Source organism: Rhipicephalus microplus, chromosome 5, assembly GCF_043290135.1.
Source record: "Rhipicephalus microplus isolate Deutch F79 chromosome 5, USDA_Rmic, whole genome shotgun sequence".
NCBI classification, from domain to species: Eukaryota; Metazoa; Arthropoda; class Arachnida; order Ixodida; family Ixodidae; genus Rhipicephalus; species Rhipicephalus microplus.
Window position 1 is genome coordinate 215187768 of NC_134704.1, and position 25717 is coordinate 215213484.

The 25717-nt window shown below is 47.1% G+C and overlaps 2 protein-coding genes and 1 long non-coding RNA gene across 10 annotated transcripts in view; 1 reads left to right on the forward strand and 2 right to left on the reverse strand.

Moving 5' to 3' along the window:
* LOC119173523 (solute carrier family 41 member 3) overlaps positions 1–25717 on the reverse strand; it is an 880209-nt gene that overhangs the window by 548518 nt on the left and 305974 nt on the right. The window lies entirely within an intron of this gene.
* On the forward strand, positions 191–23717 carry LOC142818126 (uncharacterized). The gene is made up of 2 exons (XR_012895597.1): positions 191–847; positions 23376–23717. It is a non-coding gene; the product is annotated as an uncharacterized LOC142818126 (long non-coding RNA).
* On the reverse strand, positions 17175–22609 carry LOC142818125 (zinc finger MYM-type protein 1-like). The gene has a single exon (XM_075896487.1). It carries the CDS (start codon positions 22017–22019, stop codon positions 20820–20822), a length of 1200 nt encoding a protein of 399 aa, XP_075752602.1. The 5' UTR covers positions 22020–22609; the 3' UTR covers positions 17175–20819.

Below are 25717 nucleotides of genomic sequence, written 5' to 3' on the forward strand. Positions count from 1 at the left end.
AGGCTGAATGGGGTGGCATATTTTGAGGATATGCTGGCCCACTACTACCCTGTCCTACCCAAACGGTCAGGCAAGTTTGACACGTGTACTGGCAGCCAGTTTTTCGAACTTCACCCAACTGCCAGAAGAATCTTGGAAACCAAGATCAACGGACGTGCGCGAAACTTGGTGACGTGTGCGAAAACGTCGGTGCAGTACTTTGGTGACCATATTTGGGCATCGTGTAGACTGTGCCCTCTCCATATGCATCGTGTGGTGTCTCTTTCCCCTCATTCGTGGGCGGAGCACCTAGACAATGGAGCGCCCTATCGTCGAAAGCCGCGGGCAATGCGCTCAGTGTTGGCAACGAGGCGCTATGTAAGCTGAAGACTTTCGTGTATTTGAAGTTCTACAGTTCATCAGTTTTCATGTACAGTTTTTGACTTCTCGTTCTCCTTCTCAGTTACTAACCATGTAAATAAATTGTTGTCGTTTTTACGAGCACCTCAACTGACTTGTTCGACGATAGGTCCTAGGACAGGGCCCCGCTACCAAACTGAGACCCGCAGGACCCGCAGTCGCAGCAACTAGTGGCAGCGGTGGGATAGTGTCAACCCAGGTCGCAACCACTGGATTCAGCAGAGAGATAACGTCAACCCAGGTAGCAACGACTCGACGACAGCAGTCAGATGCTACTACCCCATCGACTTCGAGAGGCGATTGGACGATATTGGTCGAGTGCTCCAAGCTCATCGACTTGAGAGGGAGCCTAACGGCACTTCTGGGATGACACGAGGTCATCGACTGCGAGAGGCAACCAGGAGGCACTGCTGAGATGCACGACGCTGGAGGCTTGACTGCGAGCCGGGTGAGTGCCGACTTTCTCTGTTAAACTTTACCAGGCAATTACTGATGTGTGAGTAAAAGCTGGTAGCGAGCATAGCTTACTTGGTCATTGTGTAAGTGGCGTCAGGCAGATTGTGAGATAGCTTGTTTAGGCTATAGTCTGTGGGTGACCGCAAGGTTAACAGTGACAGAGCTATTTTAGTCATCAGGTGAACAGATAACTTGCGTCGGGCAGATAATTGTGAGATAGCTTGTTTAAGCTATAGTCTGTGGGTGACGGCAAGGTTAGCGGTGACAGGGCTGTTTTAGTCATATGGTTAACAGATAACTTGTGTCGGGCATATAATTGTGAGATAGCTTGTTTAAGCTATAGTCTGTGGGTGACGGCAAGGTTAACAGTGACAGAACAGGATCCGTGTAAGAGCCTAAGGAAGCTTTTGCAGACTGAGTTAACAGGTAACTTGAGGCAACACAGTAAACTAGGGCTGTCGTTGTTGTCAGGGTTAATTAGCTGCAAGACAGGAATCATTTGTGGAACAGAGAACGGTACCGGAAGCAGTCATGAATCTGAAAGCCCTGCAAAAAGCTATGTTGCTAGCGATCGCGAGGAAGATAAACCTCTATGTTTGAGACTCCCCAACAAGAACAAGACTCATTGAGCGGATCATCGGGACAAGGTCGCATGATGAGAAACTCTCAGGCTATGTCATGGACATTGAGGAAGAAAAGGCAGAAGCCCAGAGAGAAGAGGCAGAAGCCCAGAGAAACGAGGCAGAGGCCCTGAGAGAAGAGTCAAAAGAAGCCGAAAGGATACGTATACACGAGGCTAAAATGCCAGCATTACACGAAGACATAGAAAGGTTGAATAATCACGTTCGGGAACTGCATCAGGATCGTCGTCCGTCGTGTTTGTGTGAAGTATGTGTAGAGCCCAAAAGGTGTGATGTAGTGGCGGGTGCAGTGCAGTGTCAAGTCACCCAGAAAGCCGCTGTTTGTGAGGTACCAACCAAGAAAGGTACACGTCTCTATGAGTGCGACATGCAAAGTGACCCTTCAGCAGAAAGAAAAGAGCAACACGTCGTTGTTAGTAAAATTGCGCCTAGGGAAGGTACGCGACTCTCCGGTGATGTGAAGGTGGTGCATGTAGAGAGTGGGACGGTGGCTGGTATGCAAACTGTAGCATGTCCGAAAGGTGTTCCATGCGAGGCCAAGGCTGGTTGCAGTCGCCCTGGTGGGGTCATTGAGCAGATTGATGAGCTAGAGACGACGCTCAAGCCTCAGCAAGGGAATGACCTTTTGGAGGTTGAAAGAAAGGACGACGAAGGTAGTCCTAACTGTAGCGAAGACATAACGCTATGGAAACGCGACCGTACTGCCAGTGAGGGCGATCTACTGTTGAAAAAATTTCCTACAGATAGAGTGGAAAACATTTCATAGGGGGAGAAGGTCCACTGCGAGGCTGTCGCAGGTGTACAAACAGGCACAAGTTCGGTGGAGGATCGTTTCGAAGAAAAGTCTAATCCCAGCAGCATGAACAGAGATTGTGTGTTGTTAGAGACATGCCTCGTGCAGCGGCACGTAAACGATCGGCCGGACGGTAAAAACTACCCGTAAATTGAGGCGGACGCTAATTTCTAAGAGTTTATATCTGTGGAGGGCCCAGAGTCTGATTTTGTGAGGGATAGCGCAGATAAATTAGCCCGTCAGAGCAATGGAGCGGGGAAACCGAAGGGAAAACGCTGCAGAAAGAGTGGTGCACAAGGACACATGAATTGTAAGGTTGCCGATGACGCAACCAGGGAAGTTTGTAACAGCCAAAGAAAGGTTGTACGTAAGCGTCACCGCAAAAAAAGGAAGCGGAACGTGTGGCACCACAAACGATGGAGGCAGAGGGCACGCCGCAGCGGAAACGGAAGGGTTGGCCATCGGTCAATTCTACAAACCGTTCTTTGAGGCGTACGGTCAGGCGAAATAGGCGAGAGAGAAGTAGCGGAAAGGCAAGCGTGTCCCCAAGAAGGAAGGTGCGGTTCAGCAGAAGCAGGTTTGCGTCGACAACTATGTCGACAAGTTCCTAAAAGAAAGGTTGTTGGTCCGAAATTCAGGGTGGAACCAATTGACAAAAGACAATGGCGAGTCTTTCACTTGCACTTCAGGAATCTTCGGTGTTACGAACAAAACCTTCCAAAATCACGATTGAGGCGAAATAGCAAAGTTGGACTAGGAGCTCGCGCTCATTGTGGCCTCTCGTAATCGCGAAAGTGGAAGAGAACACGATCGCCACGTGCAAGGCTGAAAGCGTGAAGGTCAGCTGCAAGCTTTTCACATAATGAAACCAATAGTTTGTGGAAAGGAGCTTTCCTCAATATTTTTCTAGCTTTGAACCTTTGAGGTAAAGTTTTCTTTTGTATGTAAGGTTTGCTAAGAAAACACCGCGCGAGAGACTGTTACGACCGTCATACTTATTGAAGTTTTTAGGCCTTTGTAACCGGGACGTAAATATTTCGACATATTCCAAGCAAGGGTGTGCCGTCAAGACGCGTTGATTTCCTCTTGACAAAACCTGAACGAGGGGTTCGGGAGTGGTTTGCGCAAAGGAAACGCACGAGACAAGAGAGGCCATTGTGAGCTCGACTCAAAAAAGGCCATTTTGTTTCCTGTGAGCAAGGCTTTCGAGGCAGACAAGGAGGCAGCTGGGCCATTTTCGAGGTCACCGAGGCACTGGAAGTCTCGGAACCAGCATGGTATTTGCAGTTCAGGCTGAAAGCTAAAGCCAAACTGGTTGTGGCTGCATCTTGCGAGGAGAAGCGGAGTCTTGGATATTCGCAGCTAAGCCCCTGCTCCTAGCAAACGAGAAATGGAATGTGGGGTTGAAGGGAAAGAAAAGGCACTATGTGCTGCAGCCCTTGCGGGAGCCCACCTCGACGACGAGGGATTAGTCGACCACTCCTCCTTCCCCCTTTCTCCATAGAAAACGCTGAATGGGGTGGAATGTTTTGACGATATGCTGGCCCACCACTACCTTGTCCTACCCAAACAGTCAGGCAAGTTTGACACGTGTGCTGGCAGCCGGTTTTTCGAACCTCCCCAAGCTGCCAGAAAAATCTTGGAAACCAAAATCATCGGACGTGCGCGAAACTTGATGACGTGTGCGAAAACGTCAGTGCAGTGCTTTGGTGACCATAATTCGGCATCGTGTAGACTGTGCCCTTTCCGCATGCATTTTGTGGTGTCTTTCCCCTCCTTCGTGGGTGGAGCACTTAGACGATGGAGCGTCCTATTGGCGAAAGCCGCGGACAATGCGCCCAGGATTGGCAACGAGGCGCTATATAAGCCGAAGGCTTTCGTGTATTTGAAGTTCAACAGTTCAACAGTTCTCATGTACAGTTCGCGACTTCTCGTTCTCCTTCTCAGTTACTAACCTTGTAAATAAATTGTGTATTTTACGTGCGCCTAAACTGACTTGTTCGACAATGGGTCCTAGGACGGGGGCCCGCTACCAAACTGAGACCCGCAGAACCCGGAGTCGCAGCAACGTGCTCGCGTTCTGCCGGAAAGTGAATGAGCAAATGACAGAGAGTGACAAGGTGGGTCACATACTCCAGGGCACTGCGTACGACTCCTTCAACTTGCTCGCGTACACTAGCGTCACGACCGTCGATGTAATTATAAAGAATGCACATTCTTCCAACCTATCTCAACAGGCTATTGTATGAAGTCGTGACCCGCATGTCATGTACTTCACTTCGCAATACCTTTGATATATAAGGTGTGAATACATTCTTGTATAAAATATAGTGTCATTGCTTTCTGAGGAAAGTTCCTTAAAATGTATGAATCCGGAAGCCCATCTGTAAACAAAGTTTCGGTAGTGAAGCCGAAGCGTCTTATTTCTTGCTTTTATTCTTTTTAAACATTATAACTGCGACTTTAGCCAGCGTATCTGTTTTTACTTCACCTTGTATTTCGTGATATTGTTACACGATATCGGCAACGAAAGAGCATCATCTACGACGAAGACGATGAAAGCGACCGTGCTCGTGTTGTTATTGCTGCTATTTTTCTATCTTGGCTGCAGCTGCCTCTGACTCTCCATGTATATTTTGCAAATAAAATTATTTCATTTATTCTCTCACCCCCGCAACATTTAGTGGTGGTGCGGGGTACAACACGATACAACGGAGCTCTGCAGGGGCCGACGCTTGGATTTTTCCATCATGGCAAACCAGGGACCGGCATCCGCCGAGGCGACTACAGCAACAACTGTTGTCCTTCCGCAGCTAAAAAAGATGCTGGCACGTTCTGTGGCATGGATGATGTCGACATCGAAGAATGGTTGCCGTTGTACGAATGTACAAGTAAGAATTACCGCTGGGATGAAGGTCTTATGTTAGCCATTATCCTGTTCTGCTTGAAAGGAACAGCAAAATGTGGTTCGAGAACGACGAAGATGAAATTGGAAGGTGATTGCGTGCAAGAGAAAGATGCGCACCTTTTTCGACAAGTCTGTGGGTAGAAAGGCAGCGGCCAAGAAGGAGTTGGCATCTCGTGCGCAAACGTCATCAGAGTCCTACGTGACTTACGTACAGGACGTGCCTGCCCTTTGCCGAAAAGCGGACCACGGTATGGAAGAAACCGAAAAAGTAGCTCAAATATTGAAAGGCATTGTAGATGATGCATTCAACCTTCTCATACGCAAAGTCTTCAACACGGTCGATGCCATCATCAAGGAGTGCCAGCGTTTTGAGGCCACAAAAAGTCGACGTATCGCCCCTAATTTCACTCGACTACCAAACACAGCAGCAACCTGGTCGTGCGAAGACAGGCCTGCGCTACAGACGCCGTTAACTGCAGAGCACGTGACCAAGATCATCAGACGTGAACTTGAAGCTCTGTCTCCTGCGTCCACGTGCTCCCACGCCTGCGATTCTAGCCCTCAGATGGTGCCACTGGTACATCCCATTGTGCGACAAGAGCTTTGCAATGCTGGACTGGCCTCCGAGTGCACTACAGCTCCCTCTCAGCCGATCAACCGTCGTCGACCCCATGTTGCCTATGCCCAAAGCCAAAACCTTCCGGCGCACCTTCGCAATCCAGCCGAGTGGAGGACTGCTGACGATCACCCGATTTGTTTCAACTGCCACCGTATCGCACACGTGGCCCACCATTGTAACATTCAGTGGTATTGGCATCAGGCATACTATGGGTACCCCATCTGCCAAAGAGGGATCATGGACGCTTTAAAACTTACCGGGAGTCACCTCAGGCCACCAGTGAAGGCATTTCTTCTATGCCGCCATATCGTCGTCGCTCTCCATCTCCGCATGGTCAACAGTCCCGTTCACCGCTCTCCCGTCGCCAATCGTCTCGTTCGCCCCAAATTTGCCGACCAACGTCGCCAACTGACCACCTGCCGCGGGAAAACTAGATGATGCAGCTCCCGGAGGTGATGCTGCATCGACCACTTGCCCGCCAAATCCTCTGACCATGCTGCCGACTCGATGCAACCTTATTGACGTTGAAGTAGATGACACACCCGTTGTTGCACTGTTGGACACAGGGGCTCACATATCAGTGATGAATTCAGAACTTCGTTGCCGCCTTAGGAAAGTTTTAACGCCCCCCACAGTGCCACTTATTCAGGTCGCCAACGGCGGCACGTTTCCCGTGCTTGGAATGTGCTCCGCGCGTATAAGTGTGGCTGTTCGCTCCACGACAGTGCTATTTGCTGTGCTCGAGAAATGTTCCCATGAACTTATCCTCAGCATAGATTTTTTATCCGCCCACTCTGCCCTTATTGATTGTGGAACCAGCATGCTTCAACTTGATTTACCGTGTTAGCATGACGACCCAACACCAGCTCAACCACGTCTGTGTTCTGCAGATCCCATTCGTCTAGCACCTCAAGCCGTTACTTACGTAAACCTCAGATGCGTCTCTCCTGTTCCCGATGGTGACTACATGTTGACACCTATTGCTGACGGTCTGCTGGCAAAAAATGTTGTTGTGCCTCACGCACTTTTGACAGTCACGGGAAATACAGCACCTCTTCCGATCCTAAACTTCAGCTGGTGTGCTCAAGTTATCCCAGATGGTATGACTTTGGCAAAAGTTTTTCTATAGATGCTGCCATTTCGGCGTTTGTTGCAGAATTTTCTTCGTCCTCTGCTCCGTTTCTATCCTCGAAGAGCTCAGCGGATGCCACCATTGACAAGATGATTGCTCCGGACCTTCTTCCAGCACAGACAGCTGACATCCGGCACCTGCTGAAATCCTACCGCGATATATTTGATTTTGATGACCGCGCTTTGCGTCAGACATCCTTTCTAACTCATAGGATTAACACTTGAGACGCCAGCACCATCCGACGACGTCTTTATTGCGTGTCTGTTGCTGAGCGACAAGTTATCCAGCCCGAAGTTGAAGGAATGCTCACAAAAGACGTCATCGAACCTTCCTGCAGTCCATGGGCATCGCCGGTCGTGCTAGTAGAGAAGAAAAATGGCAGCTGGCGCTTCTGCGTAGACTACCGTCACTTAAACAAAGTAACACGTAAGGACGTGTATCCAATGCCACGAATTGACGATGCTCTCGACTGCCTACATGAGTCTGCCTGCTTTTCATCTATCAACTTGCGAACAGGATACTGGCCGATATCTGTCAATCATCGAGATCATGAGAAAACCGGGTTCACGACACCAGATGGACTTTTTCCAGTTCAAGGTTTCCAGTTCAAGGAAATACCACCTGTTGCGGCAATGGCGGGAGATGTGCCCAGCTCAAGAGCAAGAAAAGCAGATCGGTCGATCATAGTGCGTGCGCCACTTGTATGGACTTAGGTAGCGTGGTGGAAACCGAGGAGTCGAAGCTGCCGCAGCGACAAGTAGAGCAGAGTGGTGGTCAGCGTTGTGAACGGGAGTGCTCATGGGCTGCGGTATAAGTCTGGTGGGCTGGGGAACCTGGACGCCCAGTTAGCAAACTCCTGACGTACGACGGCTTGAATAAGCAAGACTGTTGCCCAGTTGTCTTGCGCAGAGGGTGATAGGAAGCGGGTGCCATGGCTCCCAGCTACTGGCGAACAATTCTTGCTATATTGGCAGGAGACGAAAGTGAACGGGGCGCTGCAGAATCCTCGCAATACTTAGTCGCAGCAGTGTTTGGTAGTCTCGTGAAGTGGTGGGTCATTCGCCTGCTTTTAGCTTGTTCAAATCGTCAGCATTCAGATATTATGGATTTGACAGTGGTACAGTTCTTACACAGTAGTATGTTGAAAGCATCATCAGCGATTCCTTTCCACACGTTGCTGATCTTGTCTGCCTTGGACATGTTTTTGTTAGTCTTCCGGCACAGTGCCTGTACATCTTGGATGTACGTGACGTACGACTCCGTCTATGACTGAACACGCAACGTGAGTTCCTGCCTGGCTGCCATCTGACGAGCAACTGACCGACCAAACAAATCGCGAAGCTTTTACTTGCACGTGTCTCGGCTTGTTAATTCTTCATGCGTCTCATACCAGGCGCGGGCCGTACCCCGTAGGTAGAATAGCATATTTGCCAGCATAAGCGTTTTGTCCCACCTGTAGTGCTTGCTGGCACGCTCGAATAATGCGAGCCACTCTTCGACGTTCATGCTGTCCGTCCCGGAAAGCTTGGCAGGGTCGAGAAGATGAAGGGGGGGGGGGGGAGGATTACAGGTGACGGAGTCAGCGCGGATGGCGAGGCCTGAGTGCCATTTTCAGGCATCGCGGCTGGACAAAGCTGGCGTCCGTTGCGGAGTTCCTGAGCCAGGTAATGTGAAGACCCTGAAACTTCCACCAAAAGATGTTACGGAGAAGATTTATTCACCGAGAGCTGGTCTTGCTAACGGCTGAAAGAGCACACAGTCATGCAGGCCGATGGGGGAAGCTCTAGAGTCCAACCCACAAACACCACGTTGTCGTCTTCTTCCATTATACAAATATATATATATATATATATACACATATATATATATATATATATATATATATATATATATATATATATATATATATATATATATATAGAGAGAGAGAGAGAGAGAGAGAGAGAGAGAGGTAGGGGCTCAGGAGGGGAGCATTGAGAATGTTTTCTAAACGCAGCAAGAGAGCAAGAGAGGACGATGGTAAGGAAGAGTTTTCACAGCACAAAAAGATACTGCATTTTACCGCAATCGGTAGAAGCCTAAGTGATCAAGAAGTTATTTCTTCGAGCAACACAACGAGGGTTAATAGTCTTCGGAGATTCCTAGAATATACACTGGTAGGGGATATTTTTATTAATTAACTTTAAAATATGGTAATGAGGTTACACGCGAATAAATTGGAGATTGTGAGATCGTTTTCTCAAGGCGTACGACGTTAAAATATCACGTATAATGTTGCAACCATAGCGCACAACTTGGTTTTGTATATGCTGAACAGAAGAGAAATAACACTGAAAGTTGTTACCGTGGGCAGCAACACCGTAATCAATATGTCTATGAATGAATGCGTGATAACGGGAAAGGAGAGCTGGAGGAGACAGAAAATGACTTGCTTTTATTAATGCTGTTATGCCGAAGGAAGTTCTAACCAGTGAAACTTGATGGTGATATTGTCATGCTTGTGAAAATACCTCTCCAGTAGAGCAGCTGAAATGACACCTAATGAAAGAAAACGACCACATTGGTGTTGTGTGGCTGAGCCTAGGTTGTCCTATTTTCTGGCATTTTGTGCGTCCTGTGCACTGTGATCCGTAACAATATTTCAGAGTTTCACTGAGGTATACACTGAGAAGAAGAAGCAAACGAAGTGGGAGTCAAGGAGGATTGCGTGAGGTGAAAGTTGCAGTCGTCTTTCAGGAGAACGAAACAACATGAATTTAGCTTTGTTTCGATTTGGCATCAAGTGGCACTTGTGACACCAAGTACCAATGTTATAGCCAAAACACGTTTTAATTTATTAGTTATTAGCGATGTCCCTGCAAAAGCATACTGAACAACGTTTTTGCCGTGAAGATTTATAACCTTATTGAAACATTCGTTCCTGGAATCGATAGACAGAACCATTATGTCAGACAGACACTGCCGCAAAATATTGAATTCTATGCCCTTTCACAAACTGCCGCGTCATGAACTAAAAGAGATGACGTCACACACGCCCGAAACGGGCAAGCCAACCATACAGAGTTTTCACAGAGTTTTCACAAGTTACATGAATATGGTACCGCTCCTCCTTTCTAGGTCTTTCACCTTTTGCCTCCCGACACCACAAAACCTTTTTTCCTTAAAAATTGCTCTGCGGCAGGGGCGTAGCCAATTATGCTATCCCGGGGGGGGGGTCACCCCTTTAAGTTTGGAGAGAGCACGCCCTTAAGGTGGTCATGTTTCGCTCTGTATGACATGGCGAAGAAAAAAATTCACGATGGGGCACATGGGCTCAATGTGCCTTCCCCTCTATCACCCCATGACTGCGCCCCTGTACTGTTGGTTTGGCACGCCGCATTGTTGCATGTCAATCTGGGGACGTCTCGATGATGATTATGATGATGATGGTAGATTTTAGTGGCGCAAGGGCAACTCAGACCGAAGAGCGCCAAACACACCGTCTTTGGTCGATTTGATTATAAAAAGCTTATTCAGGGTGGTAAGAATAAAAGAGTGGTGCATGAGGATTACACGTAGGTGTGGTGACTATGTGTGATGAGTTTAAAACGGGCTAAGCTTATGGGTTTTATAAAGTCATGCAGTGTCGGCAGCAGTCTTTGTCAAGACAAGCAGTGCGTACTGCATGACATTTCTTAAAGAAGTCTCAGCGGTTTCCTCAGGATTTAGAGGAGGCTTAGATTAGAGAGAGGATGTTATGGAATAACAAAAGCCTACACTAGCTAAGAACTTTAAAACCACTTTTGGGAAAACATGGGATCGTCAACAAGAAAAATTGTGGGTGAGGCGAAATGAGGCAATTGTAAAGCTTTGGGAAGTGTTACAGTCTTTCTAGTTCGAGGTACGGACAGATAATCAGAACATGAATGACAGAAAGCGCATCACCACGTTTTGCACAATGTGCTGCACGAGAGTTCAATCAATCAATCAATCAATCAATCAAATCAATGAACTTCATTTTCATGAATAGGTATATGCAAAAACAGGGATTATTTGAACCGATAGCCTACACTGGCTAGTGGACGGCCCAATACAACGTGCAACATATAAAAAGTGTACAGATCAGCTTTGAGGTAAGAAACAAAAGCGATCATATAAATACATATAATACAGTATTACACTTTTCCTGCCGACATACATACTTTTTAGCTTGCAGCTAGCTTTCTATACATAGACACTTATTGAAAAGTTTAAAATGTTGTTTAAAAGGTGCGAGTCTGCTCCGTGCAACCTCTTGGTGCCTGTTACGTTTTTCAGTCACAAATCTTCCTATTCTTGGCTTTACTAATTGCAGTTTGTTTGCATTCTGCATTCTATTCCTCTTGCCATTGTCTACACATTTGGGTTCTGATGAGTGGCTTAAGGTCCTCATATGGAATGGTGCCTACGCCAACTGATGGGTTGAGTGCAGCTGACTTCGCAAGTCTGTCCGCTATCTCATTGCCAGCTATGTTGCAGTGTCCAGGAATACAGCATAGCGTGATTTTGAGCTTATACTCGTGAGCTGACATGAAGCATTTTAAAATTAACTATTATTAGTAACTGGGTTTTTGAGTATCTTAGTGCAGGACAGTGCAGTCACTGCACTGATAATCTGTGTATATGATGGATGCTGGTTCTTTCTGCTTCAAAATGTGCATAGAGCTAAAAGTATGCCATAGCATTCTGCAGTAAATATGGTGGTATGTTTGTTCATTGTTCTAGATTCAGAGAACGTGGGACCATGTGCCGCACATGCGAGTGCGGAGTACTTGAAGGCATCAGTATAATACTCAGCGCAACTGTATTTGGCCTGGAACTATATGAAGTGTTGATCGATTGCGACTAGGAGGCCATGCTTTCCAACCTCTAGAAATTACAAGTCACAATTGGTAGCCCGCATTTCTTATGTCACCACAGTGTCCTCGTCCCAGCTTGGCTGGATACTGGAGACCGGCATATGCAAATTTTCAAAGTGTGAGGCCATTCCGAGGGGATACAATGGTGTAGCTGATGGTCGCCTGAAAAACATGTGAGTGTTTGATGTATCATGCAATAACGCACGGGCTGGGTGGTCGACATAGGAAAGCACCTTGGTGACACACGTGACACTTGTGAACTGACGTCGTCGTTCTAGTCACCACCACTCTGTCTCAACATACAGGCTGGCTGTTAGGCGGGTTTGGGAAGCACCACTGGCCAGCCGAAGCATAAAGTGGTGCACTGGGTCAAGCATCTTTAATGCAGAACTTGATGCTGACTCGTAAACCACCGAGCCATAATCGATACGTGATAGCACTACACTGTTGAGGAGGTTCAGTAAACAGTCACGGTTTGTGCCCCATGACTGATGCGAGAGAATATTGAGCAGGTTTAAGGCTTTCAAGCATTTAGACCGTAGGTGTTTGATATGTGTAACGAAGCTGAGCTTTTAACCAACCACAACACCTAGAAATGTGTGATCTTTTTTCAGTAGCTGTGGTTTGTCCATTCATTGAGAACTTGAGGGATGGCTTTACGCCACGTATTTTCGAAAAGAGTAGGCAAGCTGTCTTGGCACAGTTGAACTTGAAACCATTTTTGTCTGCCCAGATTGAGAGCTTATTTACTGCCAACTGAATCTGGCGCTCACAAATGGCTAGGTGTGACGCTTTGAAGGTGATCCTAATGTCATCCACATATACAGAGTAGGAAATTGTTTTAGGCAGTATATTGCTTATGGATTTCATTTTTACGATGAATAGTGTGCAGCTCAGAACAGCGCCTTGGGGGACGACGTTTTCTTGCGTAAACCGCTTGGTTAAGGCATTTCTAACACGAACCAGAATTGTACGGTCAGAAAGGTAGCCTTCAGTGGTATTCAACATATTTTTTGACACTCCAAAAGGTTGCAGGTCACGGAGAACGCCACAGTGCAATGCGGTGTCATAAGCCTTCTCCAAGTCAAATAATTCAAATAGGCAGTGTTTTTTATGAATGAAAGGCATCCCTGACATAAGATTCGAATGCTAACAGTTGGTCAATTGTCGACCAGCCAGATCTGAATCCAGCTTGACGACAATCGAGGAGGCCATTATATTCAAGGTAACACATACGATGGTGATTTACCATTTTTTGAACACCTTGCACAAGCAGCTATTCAGTGGAATAGTCCGGTAGCTAGCAGCAAGCGTGGCTTTGTTTCCTTGCTTGAGGACTGGCATGATAACTTCCTTTTTCCAGGTCATGTGTAGGCGCCCAGAGGACCATACATTGTTGAAAATAATGAGGATGACGTCAAGCATTTATTCGTGTAGGTGTTTCAGCATGCCGTAAGTAATCCTGTCTGGGCCTGCTACTGATCTGCTGCACGTTGCCAACGCTGTCTTTAATTCACCTGTAGCAAAGGAGGCATTGTACTCTCCTGCCGATGGCCTTTTATCACAAATAGATTTACGTTCCTCGGCACGTTTGTATCGCTTAAAGGAGTCTGTATAATGTGCCGAGATGAAAATATACTCAAAGTGTTGGCCTATGGCATTTACCAGGTGCTCCAGTGTATCACCAGCAGTACTAACAAGGGGCACCGTATGAGTGCTGTGCCCTTGTAGTGCTCTTACTCTGTTATACACCTTATGTGTGCAGTTTAAGAGTTAGCCGATGAGAGGAAGGACTGTCAGCTCTGTCGTTTAGACCCTCGTCAGACGCGTCGATTGTTTGCTTTTGCACACTTAAAATTCACCACTTTTTCGGCTGTGGATAGCTGCGGAATTTCGACCATGCTTTATTTCGACTGTCACAAGCATTTTCGCACTCAGCATTCCACAAAGTTCGTCATTTGTTCAATGTGTTGTTATCTGTATGTGGAATGGATTGCTCTAGGGCCTGAATAATTTGCAGTGTAATCAACGCATCACATTCATCATTGCTCAGGTTTACAATTGATGAGCATGATAATTTTGAGAGTTCTCGGAATTTTGTCCGGTCCGTATTCTGTTCTCTGAACTTGGTTACATTTGTAGTCGTCGTACTCGCATTTCCTGTGTGTTCTAAACAGAAGGAAAAGTGATCACTTCCGTAGAGGTTTTGAATAACAGCTCACTCAGTGGTTGCCTAGAGTGAAGGAAAGCCTATAGCAAAGACAATTGATGTGTATGAGTTGTGCGGTGCGTTAAAGTGTGTCGGCTCTTTTTTTATAAATATACAAGAGCTGGAGGACAAGAAGTTTTCAATTAGGGAGCCTCGAGAATCCGTTCTTATACATCTTCATAGAGGGTTGTGCGCATCAAAATCTCCAACCAGCAGGAATGAATGCAGGAGTTGGTCGATGGGTGTTTAAAATTGTTTAGTAGAGAGGAGGTAGTCCGGAGGGATGTATAGTGAAGACACGTTAGTTATTCGTTTAAAACTTATGGTTCGCATTGCCACTGCTTCTAAGTCAGTAACCAGAGTAACGCTTTAAGACGGAACTGCTTTCTGCAACACGATAGCGACACCGCCAGATGAATGGGCAGTGCCATGTCTGTCCTTTCAGCATACCACGTATCTTTTTAAAAGGCTAGGTGGTGTTGGGTTTAGTTTTGTTTCCTGTAAGCAAAGTATGTTTGGTGGATGTTGTGAAAGTATTTCATTGATGTCGTCTAAGTTATTAAGTAGGCCTCGGCAATTCCATGGGATGATACTTACGGCAGCCTTTTTATGAATAAGGAAAAGAGCGCAGCTTATTCACGCTTCGCTGCCTTTATCAGGCGGCTCCACTGGAGGGTGTCTCTTTCCTGTGAGGCAATCTATGGGGCCTCGCCTCACTTGGGTGGGTTCCGTCAGCATCTTAGACGCCGAGGATTCAGGTGTCGCTTCCACTGTTTCTGGTGGACCCACGGAAGCTAATGGGGGTTTGTCAGAAGAGACAGATCTGTCAGTTGTCTGTGTCGTCTCTGGGGTCTGTTAGAGGTCAACCTCCGGGACTTGAAAGGTTGATAGAGCCGGTGGCTGCTTAGTGAGGGGCAGAGATGCGCACGCATCGGCAAAGCTGTATTGCGTGCCAACCATCACTAGAAGCCGTCTGGCTCCCCGATGAGCTCAGTCAGCGTATTATCTTCCGAAAAGAAGAGATAGCTTCTTCCGGGCTACCGAGATTGTGATATTTTCTTTACTTTATCTGTAACTTTGGTATATATTATAGCCTTTTCTCTCTCGAACGCTTCACATGTGTGCGAGTACGTGGCATGCGGCCCGTGACAACTGCGACATTTTGTTTGATTCGAAGTGCAGTTCTCGGTTGGGTGCTCATGGTCACCACAATTCGCACTTGCTAGTTTTCCGCGGCAGGTGTTTGATCTATGTTCGTTTTTCTGGCATTTAAAGCACCTTCTGAGGTTAGGTATGAAGAGATGGACATTACAATGAAGCAACGCTGCTTTCCCAGATTCGGGCAGGATGGAGTGATTGAAAGTTAATACTACATGTGGAGTTACCACTTCTCCTTTCCGCCTGATTGTGATCCGACATATGGCGATGACGCCCGGCTCTAGGAAGCTCTCAATAAGGTGAGTTTCAGTTTCTTGTAAGAGATCGAGCTCTGAAATGACACCTTAGATAGTGTTAAGACTGCGGTGGGGGGTGACAGACACGTTCATGCGTGCAAACTGCTCTTGTTTCAGAGAGTGCTCGAGTGGTCTTTTTAGGTCACTTCGAAAAGAAGATCACCAGATGACAACTTCTTTGCATCATACTTTTTTGCCTATTATATTTTCAAAAGTTCTGGCTTTCAGAAAGACAGACAATGATGCAACAGACTCGTTGTCTGTAAAATCGTATGACCAGAATATATTGAAAAGTGGTCACAATCAGTTCGGGTACGTTTGGAGATTTCGTAGGTGTGGCTCCTTTTCAGGCACCGATCATTTAGAGAGGGGATAGGTTTCGCCATGTGAAGCATTTAAAGTTTGACGGCGATGGTGACCACCCACTACCGAGCCCAACAAGGGGAAGCTACAAGGTAGAACACATGAAGGCGCCAGCCATACATCGCCGCTATACCCAATTATAGCTACACGAGATTGGGCACCAATCAGAAAAGAAATGGAAGTACACAAAGATAAAAGATGACAGGAATGATAAATATTGAGAGGTAAAGACGAAGACGAGAGAAAGAGAGATAGGAAAAGGCGACTGCCGATTTCTCCAGGGTGGGTCAGCCCAGGGGTGCCGTTACGTGAAGCTGGGGCCAAAGGGGTGTATTGCCTCTGCCAGGTGATCTTAACATTTCCAATCACCCGGCTCCGGCTCAACCCCCAGGATTCACTTTTCCCCTTTGTCCGGACACGGCTCAGCCATGCATGGCTAGGCGTGGGGGAGGTCAAAACCCCCCGTTTGCTCGGATCCGTGGTGTTGCTACTTATCGAACGCCTACTTGCGCAGACGCCCCGGTGGGGTGACGTGTCGATGTTAACAAGACACCTGTCGTCCACGACACACGCTCTCGCTGAAAAGAAGGAGCACTACCATTATTGGCGTATCAGCTGGGGGCAAGGGGGGCACAAACCTCTCCTCTTAGAAAAGTGGAGGGGGGGGGCTGAGCCCTCCACTTTCAACAGTGGTCATAGGGCCGACGTGTGCCCCAGCCCGGACGACAAAGTGCCGTGGGTGCAGATGCGGCAACCCGCCCAACGATCATCGGTACGAGTCCATGTGCCTGCTGTGCGGAAAGGATCACCTGACCGGAGGCCACAAGTGCAAAGCCAAGTACAAACACCCTACTTTGTCAAGCGACGACAATGGGAACGCAGAATGCGCAAGGAGGCTCAGGCCACCTATAGCAGCAGCAGCACCGTCTATGACGGAAGGGAGGGCTCCCGTGGACGCCATGCATCAAGACGACGCAGCGGCGACAAGCGATCGGCATTCAGGGAGAGCCGCGCGCGGAGCCGCACTCGCTCCGGTACTCCCGCAGCGTCTCCCGACCCCCATTCAGCCAAGACTGGCAGCAAGTCGTCGACCCATGCCACCCACGCCGCTGTAGCCAAAAGCGAAACAGTATTCGACCCCCTTAATTGCAGGTGGGTGGACGTCGCCTCCGGTCGTGCACCTGGCGCACCACAAACGCGAATTGAGGCTGCCATTATTACAGACCGCGACATAGACTGACTGACGAATACTGTTTCGCTTTTGGCCGCTGTAGCCAAAAGCGAAACAGTATTCGACCCCCTTAATTGCAGGTGGGTGGACGTCGCCTCCGGTCGTGCACCTGGCGCACCACAAACGCGAATTGAGGCTGCCATTATTACAGACCGCGACATAGACTGACGCGGAAGTTCTGCTAACAGTACCAAGAGCGAACCAGAAATCTCAATACAGAAGCGACTAGATGAATTGGAGTCTTTAATAAAAAAAACTACGCCAGGAAAATGATGAGTTAAGAAACGAAATTGCCACATTAAAGGGGCAGGCCCCTACATTCTGTTTACCTTCCCCTCTTCCTAAACCCGTCGCCGTCAACGTGGCTGCTAATACCGTCCAGGGCGCGCAAGAAGCTATGGGCACGCAAGATGCGCACCCCGCACCCTCTAAACGTAAAGCACTACATCCGGAGCAGGCTGAGCTCGTCAGAACGCAGAAACGCGAGGAGAAACTCAGTGAGTGAGTCGACAGACTCGATGACAAGGTAGGCATAATAATGGCTTAGCAATTGCACCAAACCGTGGAACTTAACAGCGCAATAGCTCAACAAACGGCGCAAACTGAACAGCTGAGGGTTGCGATATCTCGGATCACAAAGATGCTCGCAACGCTGCAAGTGCATGGGCGATATCGAACCAACTCTTTCAGGGGGAATGGGTAGCCCCGTGGGAAATACCGGGAAACATTACTTTAGGTCGTTACCTGACGACGAGGCGCAGGATCACTTGGACGGCAAGTAAGAACACTTCAACGCGCCCCACGTGGCTTGAGGTACGGATACAAAACGCCAAAGAGTTAGCGCCTTTAGGAAGATATGCAGAATGAGTGCAGAATGAGCTTATAACATACCCTTCTGCGCCTACGTGCAGGGGCAACAGCGGATGTGCGGATACTTTACCTCACGTTTACTTAGAACGTCGCTAGCGCGCAATGGCAAAATACGCCGGAGGGCCTGGGTAGTGATCACTCAGTGATCGAAATCTAGGTCGACATTTCACCTCACCGCCATCTCCATGGGTACGCCGCTGAAGGCAAGCATCATCGGCTAGTGGATTGGGACGCGTTTCGCAAAGCCCGGGAAGAGCAGAAATGTGGCAGCGCGGCTCTCGAGGATATTGAGAGCTGGACTGCTACGCTTAAGGGCAATGTAAAAACGGCCACGCGAGAAGTTCCACAGGAAGATAGGCTAAACGTAATAGACAGCAATTCTACACACGTGGGAAGCCAAACGCAGCTTGCGAGACAGGTGGAAGCGTCAACGCCATAATAAAACGCTACGCAGACGCATTGCACGGCTAAGCAGGGATATAGAAAAGCATGCGTTACAAGTAAGCCGAGCGCAATGGGAGAAGACGTGTAACGGGGTATAGAACCAGCTGGACTTGGCCAAGACATGGCATCTTCTCAGCAGGGGCGGCGCCAGGATGTTTTTACTGGGGGGGCAACCACGAAAAGTAAGTTTCTCCGGCGGGGCAAGCAAGTGGGGAGCTTATGCGTTGTATTTTCACTGTCTTACTCTCTTCCCCTTTTCTTTTTTTATAAACGCCCAACTTCTTCGATGGAAGTCTACGATATGTCCTGTTACATGTCACCTACGCTTCGTTCAGTAGCTCAACACGTCAATGAACATGCGTATTGTTCTGCTTAGGTGAGTTCAACGTAATATATTATCTGAAAGATTTTCTCTTGATCGAAATCAACTCTTACACTCTTACAAAAGAAATCACCTAGGCGCTAGCTTTATACGGGTTAGAATGGGATTAGCTGGGCGAAAAACAGCTGATCTATAGCTTCCTTGATAATATGACAAGAACGATAGCAACTTGAGAAGTTGGGCGCAGCTGTGATGTAGTCGGAGGTAGTCAGCCAAGCCTCTGGGAGAAGTCGAGCCGAAGCAACGCCTCCTAAAACTTGTCAAGCCTGCGTGTCACGACGTCAGCGACGTCATCAGCGTCGACCGGTTTGACGCCACTATGCTGCTTCGCTGTCTTTGCTGTCTAGTACACTGTAGCTGTATCTACAGCTATGCGCAGTTCACTGCAATCTCGCCAAGAATAGCTATCTATTAGCTCACCTGCAACTGCTTCATTTGCTGCACGCAAGTGCTGCTTAGTCACGAAATACCACAATCTTTCACCACAATCTTCCGAAAACACAAGAGGACACCAATTAGTCGGTGGCTGAAACCGTTTGGCTGGGCTAAAGGCCCAGGTTCTAAACACACCAGTGTAAGTAAGATATTAGAGCAACGCAGTAGCATACAACTTAATATTTAGCATGTTTATACAGCAGTTGTATTGCTAGTGAAATGAAAATTGATACAGTTTGTCAAACAACCGATATACAAAATGCAGTACCAAATAAAAGAAATTAAGCTTGGTAACCAGCAGCAACAAAATAACACGTGTTAACTAGATCACAATATAGCTTCGAAAGAGTCATTTCAGAGCATCAGAGATAACTAACACCACTAAGTAATGTTCATATCTATTCCAAGTTTCGTAATGATGCAACAGATTACAAAATGTTAAAAGGCTGTTCTTGCGCCTGCTGGTGTTGCTAAACGTTGGAAGTGGGAAAAGAAAAAAGAAGCAATGTAGCAAAAGAATAAAGAAATGAAGGGCAAAGATTTGTAAAACTGGATCATGCATAGGCAGGTAAGTCATTTCACATCTGACTAAACAGTACACCAGTTTTCACAAACGTGTCAGCTCTCCTACTAGGCACTGTTCACCACACAAGCGGGGCACCGACGTGGCCTCAGACAAGCGGGGCACCTTTTGCAGTTTGTTTGAAAGCGAGGAAAAACGGCCGGAATTATTCGATGGTGAAGCGGGTTTCCGTGCCCGAACATTTTTCCCATGAAAGCGCCGCAAAGGTATTATAGAGTTTCATTTACCAGCATACTAGTGCAGACGTATACGCCGATTATTGTGTGCAGCATCGAACATGTCAACAACACGCTGAAGGTCTATCTTATTGGCTAGAGACCGTTCTACCACAAGCACAGCTAGGTCGCTCAGACGGTTGTTAGTCATTTTGCTGCGAAGATAAGTCTTCAGTCTTCGAAGGCACGAAAATGTGCGCTCGCAAGAAGATGATGATGCTGGTATCGTCACAGCGATAACACTTAGCTTGTGCAGTTCGTGAAAGGCTAACTTATACTCTTCCAAGACGGTGACAAATTGGAGCAATGTTTCTATCTTGCGTTTCCTTTTGGCTTCGATGCGCTGAAGAAGTTTAATTACCAACTTGCATTCAACTTCAACGCTGTTGATGTCGCATGCATAGTGCTCAGCGAAAGGCTTGAGCAAGGAGACGTCCATAAATTTCTCACTTTGAGGGTGGAGGGCGCTGACTCCGCACAGTATGTCATTATTTTCCGCAAATCGCCTAGTCAGTTCCACAATGAGGTGGTCCAAAACGGGCAGAAAAACTTTGACTCTGAAAGTTTCTTTTGAATCTGGAAACTCTTCTTCAACGGACCGTCCTTCACTTAATACAAACTGCTCTAAATGAAGCGGAAGGCGCTTCGTTCTCTGCTTTTCCCTTTGGGGGACCCCGTTCTCCTCAGAAATGGTGCAGGTTTGCTCCCACACAGTGTCAAACGCGCTCTGCGAATTTCTGATTTCGGATAACTCGTCAATGACAGTGTGCGCCATGAGGCATGCCTGACTAAGGTTGCAGTCTTTACTTTATAATATGTCCGAAAAAACCTTAGGGCGGCTGAGTAGCTTGATGGATAGCCTTAAATGGAAAAGAAAAGAGAAGTTCATTTGCTCCAGCAGACCTCCGGCTTCCGTTGCCTGCCTGCTGTTTGTAGCGATGACTTCGCTGAGGCATACAAGAATGGCAGGAAAGCTTTTCATGGCAGCTGTGCAAGCCGTTATCTGGCAGGCCCATCGTGTATCACTTAAACGCTGCAGCTCTGTCACAGGCAAAGACAAGCTTTTTTGAACATCTACATACAGGGAGTGAACTGCAGATCCACTTAGGAATACATGAAGGCTTTCCAAAAGAGAGAAAAAATCCCTCACCGGTTTTATCGCCTTGCAGACATCCACGATGACAAGATTGCGACGGTGGTTCATGCAGTGTACGTACACTGCCTGCGGCACTTCCTGCCTGAATAGTGCCTGGACGCCCCGTGACGTACCGCTCATGACACTTGCACCATCGTATGTTTGAGCAATGCACAGTTGAGAATCAATGCCACAGAGATTCAGCGTTTCCTTGACGTAGCTCAGGAGCGACTTAGCATCCAATTGCTCAGCGTTGCGGAATCCAAGGAACCTCTCAAAGACAGCCCCATTGAGGTAGTACCTTACTACCACTGACAACTGTTCCATCTTACTTAGATACTTGGTTTCATCGACGATAAGTGCAAAGCACTGGGAGCTTTTCATCTCTTCCTTTATACTTGTTAATGTGATGTGGCTGAGAATTTCGAGGATCTGGTCTTGTATCGAGTGATGAACGTACTTCGCATTCGCTGCTCCACCATTCAGTTTCTTTCCTATAATGTCGTCATATTTAGCAAACGAGTTCAAGAGCTCAACGAAGTTTCCTTTGTTTTCACTTCTGGCACTTTCATCATGGCCCCTCTGAGAGTTTCCCTGAACGGCAGTAAATCGCAATATATCGGCAACTCTTGCTATATAGAAGCGATTTTCCTGCACCTCCCTGGAGTACGCGTCGCTGAGATGTGTTGCAACCGACCTGCTTTGTCCTCCCGCCTTCATCAGCGTGAAGGAAACCCACAATGCCTGGCAAGTCTTATGCACGAGTGAGTTTTCGTGCTTCCTGAAGCCACCGTCTCTTTCTAGGGCATTTTTCCAATCACTGTATCCACCATTGACAAATGCAGATTTCTCATTGTCACCAGTTGAAAACATTCTGTAAGGGTAACAGAAAGCTGCGTCAGCCTGCGCGCTGTACTCCAACCAAGGAAATAGGCGGTACCAGTTTGAGTTGAAGCTCCTGCTCAATTTGCCGTACTTCTTAGATGGAAATGGGTTCACTATTGGCTGTGTGGGTTGCTCTGTCTTGAATTTCGAAATGTCGAACTGGCCTGCGTGGTCGGCATCCACATCAGAGGCGGTGAATTCTGTCGCAGAATCAGGTTGATGTCTTGCTTCACACGATCGGAAAGGTCATCACATTCGCGGTCCATGTGCCCTGACGAGGACGGGCAAGCATCGTCAGACGCGATGCTACGCACAGTCTCTTCAAGCGGAATTGAAACAAAGCACTGAGCATTTTCTTGTTCCTGAAGCGTCTTCCAATCTTCTGCTGTGGAAGCAAAAAGCTCGGGGGAGACTGCTTTTTGCTCGGCCCGCTTGCTCGAGGCGAAAAAAAGTCGGCAATAGACCATTTTCTGTGACATACTGAGGCAACCCAATGTAGACTGAACGTTGGAGGGATGGCAGGGGAGACCTACGCCGTAGAGGGCGCTGCGGGGTCGGCCGCTGCCGTTGAATGGGGGGGGGGGCAAAACTCGTTACAAGAATGTTGACCTCTCCGATGTTCCCTTCAACCTGTCTTTAAAAAACCTGTTCCTTTGCTCCCACGCTACACGCGTTCTTCACGTGTTTTTGAGAGTTTCACCACGCGCGCGGTTAGGATGTACACGCTTTTGTCGCGTTTAAGATCGCCGCAATTTAAGATTTTTTTCGTGGCAGCAATATGGTAAAAGGTCAGCGATCTGCTCAGCCATGTAGCAGATGCCGAGCAAGTGGTAGCAGACAACGCCACAATCAAGCTCTATAAAAACATGTGCGATGGCAAAATGCCTCATTAAAAAAAAACTAGCGATTGCGACCATCTGGTGTGCACAGAAATATGTCATACGAGAACTGCACGGAGATAGCTATGTATGGAAATTTATTTATAAAATATTGTGCGTAGTCCGTTGCTTGAATCATTTTTACATTTAATGAAAGGTATCCAAAGAGCAATGCGCTTGTTGTACTCGTTGTTAGGCTAGTTGGTACATGTCTCAATTAAATAGTCAATTTCGCGCCAAAATCACGACCATAATGCAAATGAAGAAAACACATAGACAGGGCGAGTGCGCTTGTTGCATAGACAAATGTCCTTGTTACTAAGCGCGTTCCAATCTTACCCTTAAAACGTGGCGGTATGAAGGGGTCACGTTCATGATAAGTACACTTTTATTCTAGCTTTACTTGAGTGGGAGCGGCGGCACTACAGCAGCAATGTCGCTGAAACATGCGTGGCTTATCTTGCAGATGGTGCCGCTCGTGCTCAGTGCTCCAACATCGACCGACAAAGTCCCGGCCCTGCCCAGATTATCCCCGACAGCATGCCGTGGCGTCATCGGGGCCAACCTATGGAACTGGAAGACTTCGGTGACGTCCCCACGCGAAGAAGACATAAAACCTCGTCCGCTTCAGCGGCACCTCAGTGGGAGCGGCGGCACTACAGCAGCAATGTCGCTGAAACATGCGTGGCTTATCTTGCAGGTTGGTTATTATGCTCCTGCATCTTCCTATCGTTCCTGCAATCTTTTTTTGATTGTGCTGCCGCTCCCAGTGAATTGTTTTGACATTTTGTTCAAGTTGTGGTCAGAATTGGTGCTAATGCTTTCCGGGGACATTGAACTCAATCCCGGACCAACTGTTGAGGAAATGCTAGAGAAAATCTTAAAGACACAAACTCAAATACAAGCTAGGCTAACTCAGATAGAAGAAAAATTGGAACCTTTGTCTGAATATGCTACTAAGATAAATAACCTTGAGATTGCTGTTGAAAGCCTCCAGTGCACGATTGAACAACAGCAAGAAAGGTTAATCGAATTGGAAGACAGGGCTAGAAGAAATAATCTTCTTGTTTTTGGTGTCACTGAGACTGATAAGGAAACACGACAGGACATTGAAGAGAAAGTATTAAAAAACATATTCTCAACGCGCCTTGGTGTTACAGTGTCCTCAGTAGAAAGAATTCACCGCATTGGTCAGAAGAAAAGCAAACAGGACAGACCAGTAATTGTAAGATTTTATGACTACAATGAAAAGATGGCCATATTTAGGAGCTGCAAAAAATTGAGAGGTACTAATATCGCAGTCTCTGACGACTACTCAAAAGAAACATTAGAAAAAAGGAAGTCCCTTTGGCGCTCTGCTCTTGATGATAGGCGCAATGGTGCGAAGGTGAGGCTTGTTCGAGATAAGCTTTACATCGACGACGCTGCTTATACGTGGGATTCCCGTTCCCATACACGCGTGAAAGTTAAGAACGCTCAAAGCGAAGCACGCAGCCCGGTCTGACAAAAGAAGCAGTGCGACATAAAGCTGATAAACGTGAATGCACGAAGCGTTTTGAAAAAAACAGAAGAACTAGAATCGTTGACAATAATTTATGACCCTGACCTCGTGGCTGTAACAGAAACTTGGCTAACAGAGGATGTTGCAGATACGGATGTTTTTCCCATTTCATTTCATGTACTGCGTAATGACAGACTAACCCGAGGCGGAGGCGTTGCTTTACTGATTAAGAAAACTCTTCGGTACGAATTATTGCCGCCCATTAAAGACTGTGAAAACGTGTGGTGCAAATTATTTATGGGAGATATCAAGTTACTTATAGGGGTTCTCTATAGGCCCCCCGGAACTTCAGTTGATATTTTTAAGAAATTGGATGACTACTTGCTAACAATGACAAACAAACGAAGCAGAGTAATAATCACAGGCGATTTTAATTTACCAGGTGTTGACTGGAATGCACGAGTTGCTGGGCCGCTTAACAGGCCTCTTGCAGAAAATCTGCTTGACCTCATGATCAAGTACGATTTGGTTCAGGTAGTTGACAAGCCCACTCGAGTTCAAGGAGAAACCGAGACATTGTTGGACTTACTATTTTTGTCACAGGAAGTGTTTGATTATGAAATAAGTATCGAGGATGGAATCTCGGATCATAAGGTGGTTGCAGCAACTCTTAAACCAAATAAAAAATTAGAAAAAATAACCAGAGTAAAGGTGTACAATTTTCAGGCCGCAGATGATACCTCAATTCTTGATTACTTAGAAATGGCTTTTGACGCTATCCCGCCTACAGATGATGTAAATGACCTCTGGGAATACTTTAAGAAGGTAGTAAACGACTGTTTGTCACGTTTTGTTCCCCAAAGAGAAAAGAGAACTGCAAAAGCTAACCCATGGATTACCAGAAGCATCATTCACCTAAAACGACGACTATGTCGCGCCCGTCAGAAAATACCAAAAAACTCGTCTGTTATTGCTCACATTAGTGCTCAGGTACGAAGAGAAGTCAAGCAATCTAAAAGTAATTTTCTAACTAATATATTGTCTGAATACATATCCAACTCTCCCCAGAAATTTTGGCGGTGCCTGCCGAGTTCGCAGTCTGAAATAACTGGGCTTTCTATAGACGGGACCTCCTATAGCGAACCGATTCAGATTGCCGAAGCATTCAATCATTATTTCAGTACCGTTTTTTCTCCAAGTATTGATCATTCAAAAAAAGGCTGTACGTTCGATGATACTAGTTCCAATCTTCTTACCGTATCTAAAGAGGGCGTAATGGCTTTACTGCTTGAATTGGATCATAAAAA

Coding starts and splice junctions, on each gene's coding strand:
- LOC142818125 (XM_075896487.1), bottom strand. CDS start 22,019: ATGTTTTCAACTGGTGACAATGAGAAATCTGCATTTGTCAATGGTGGA.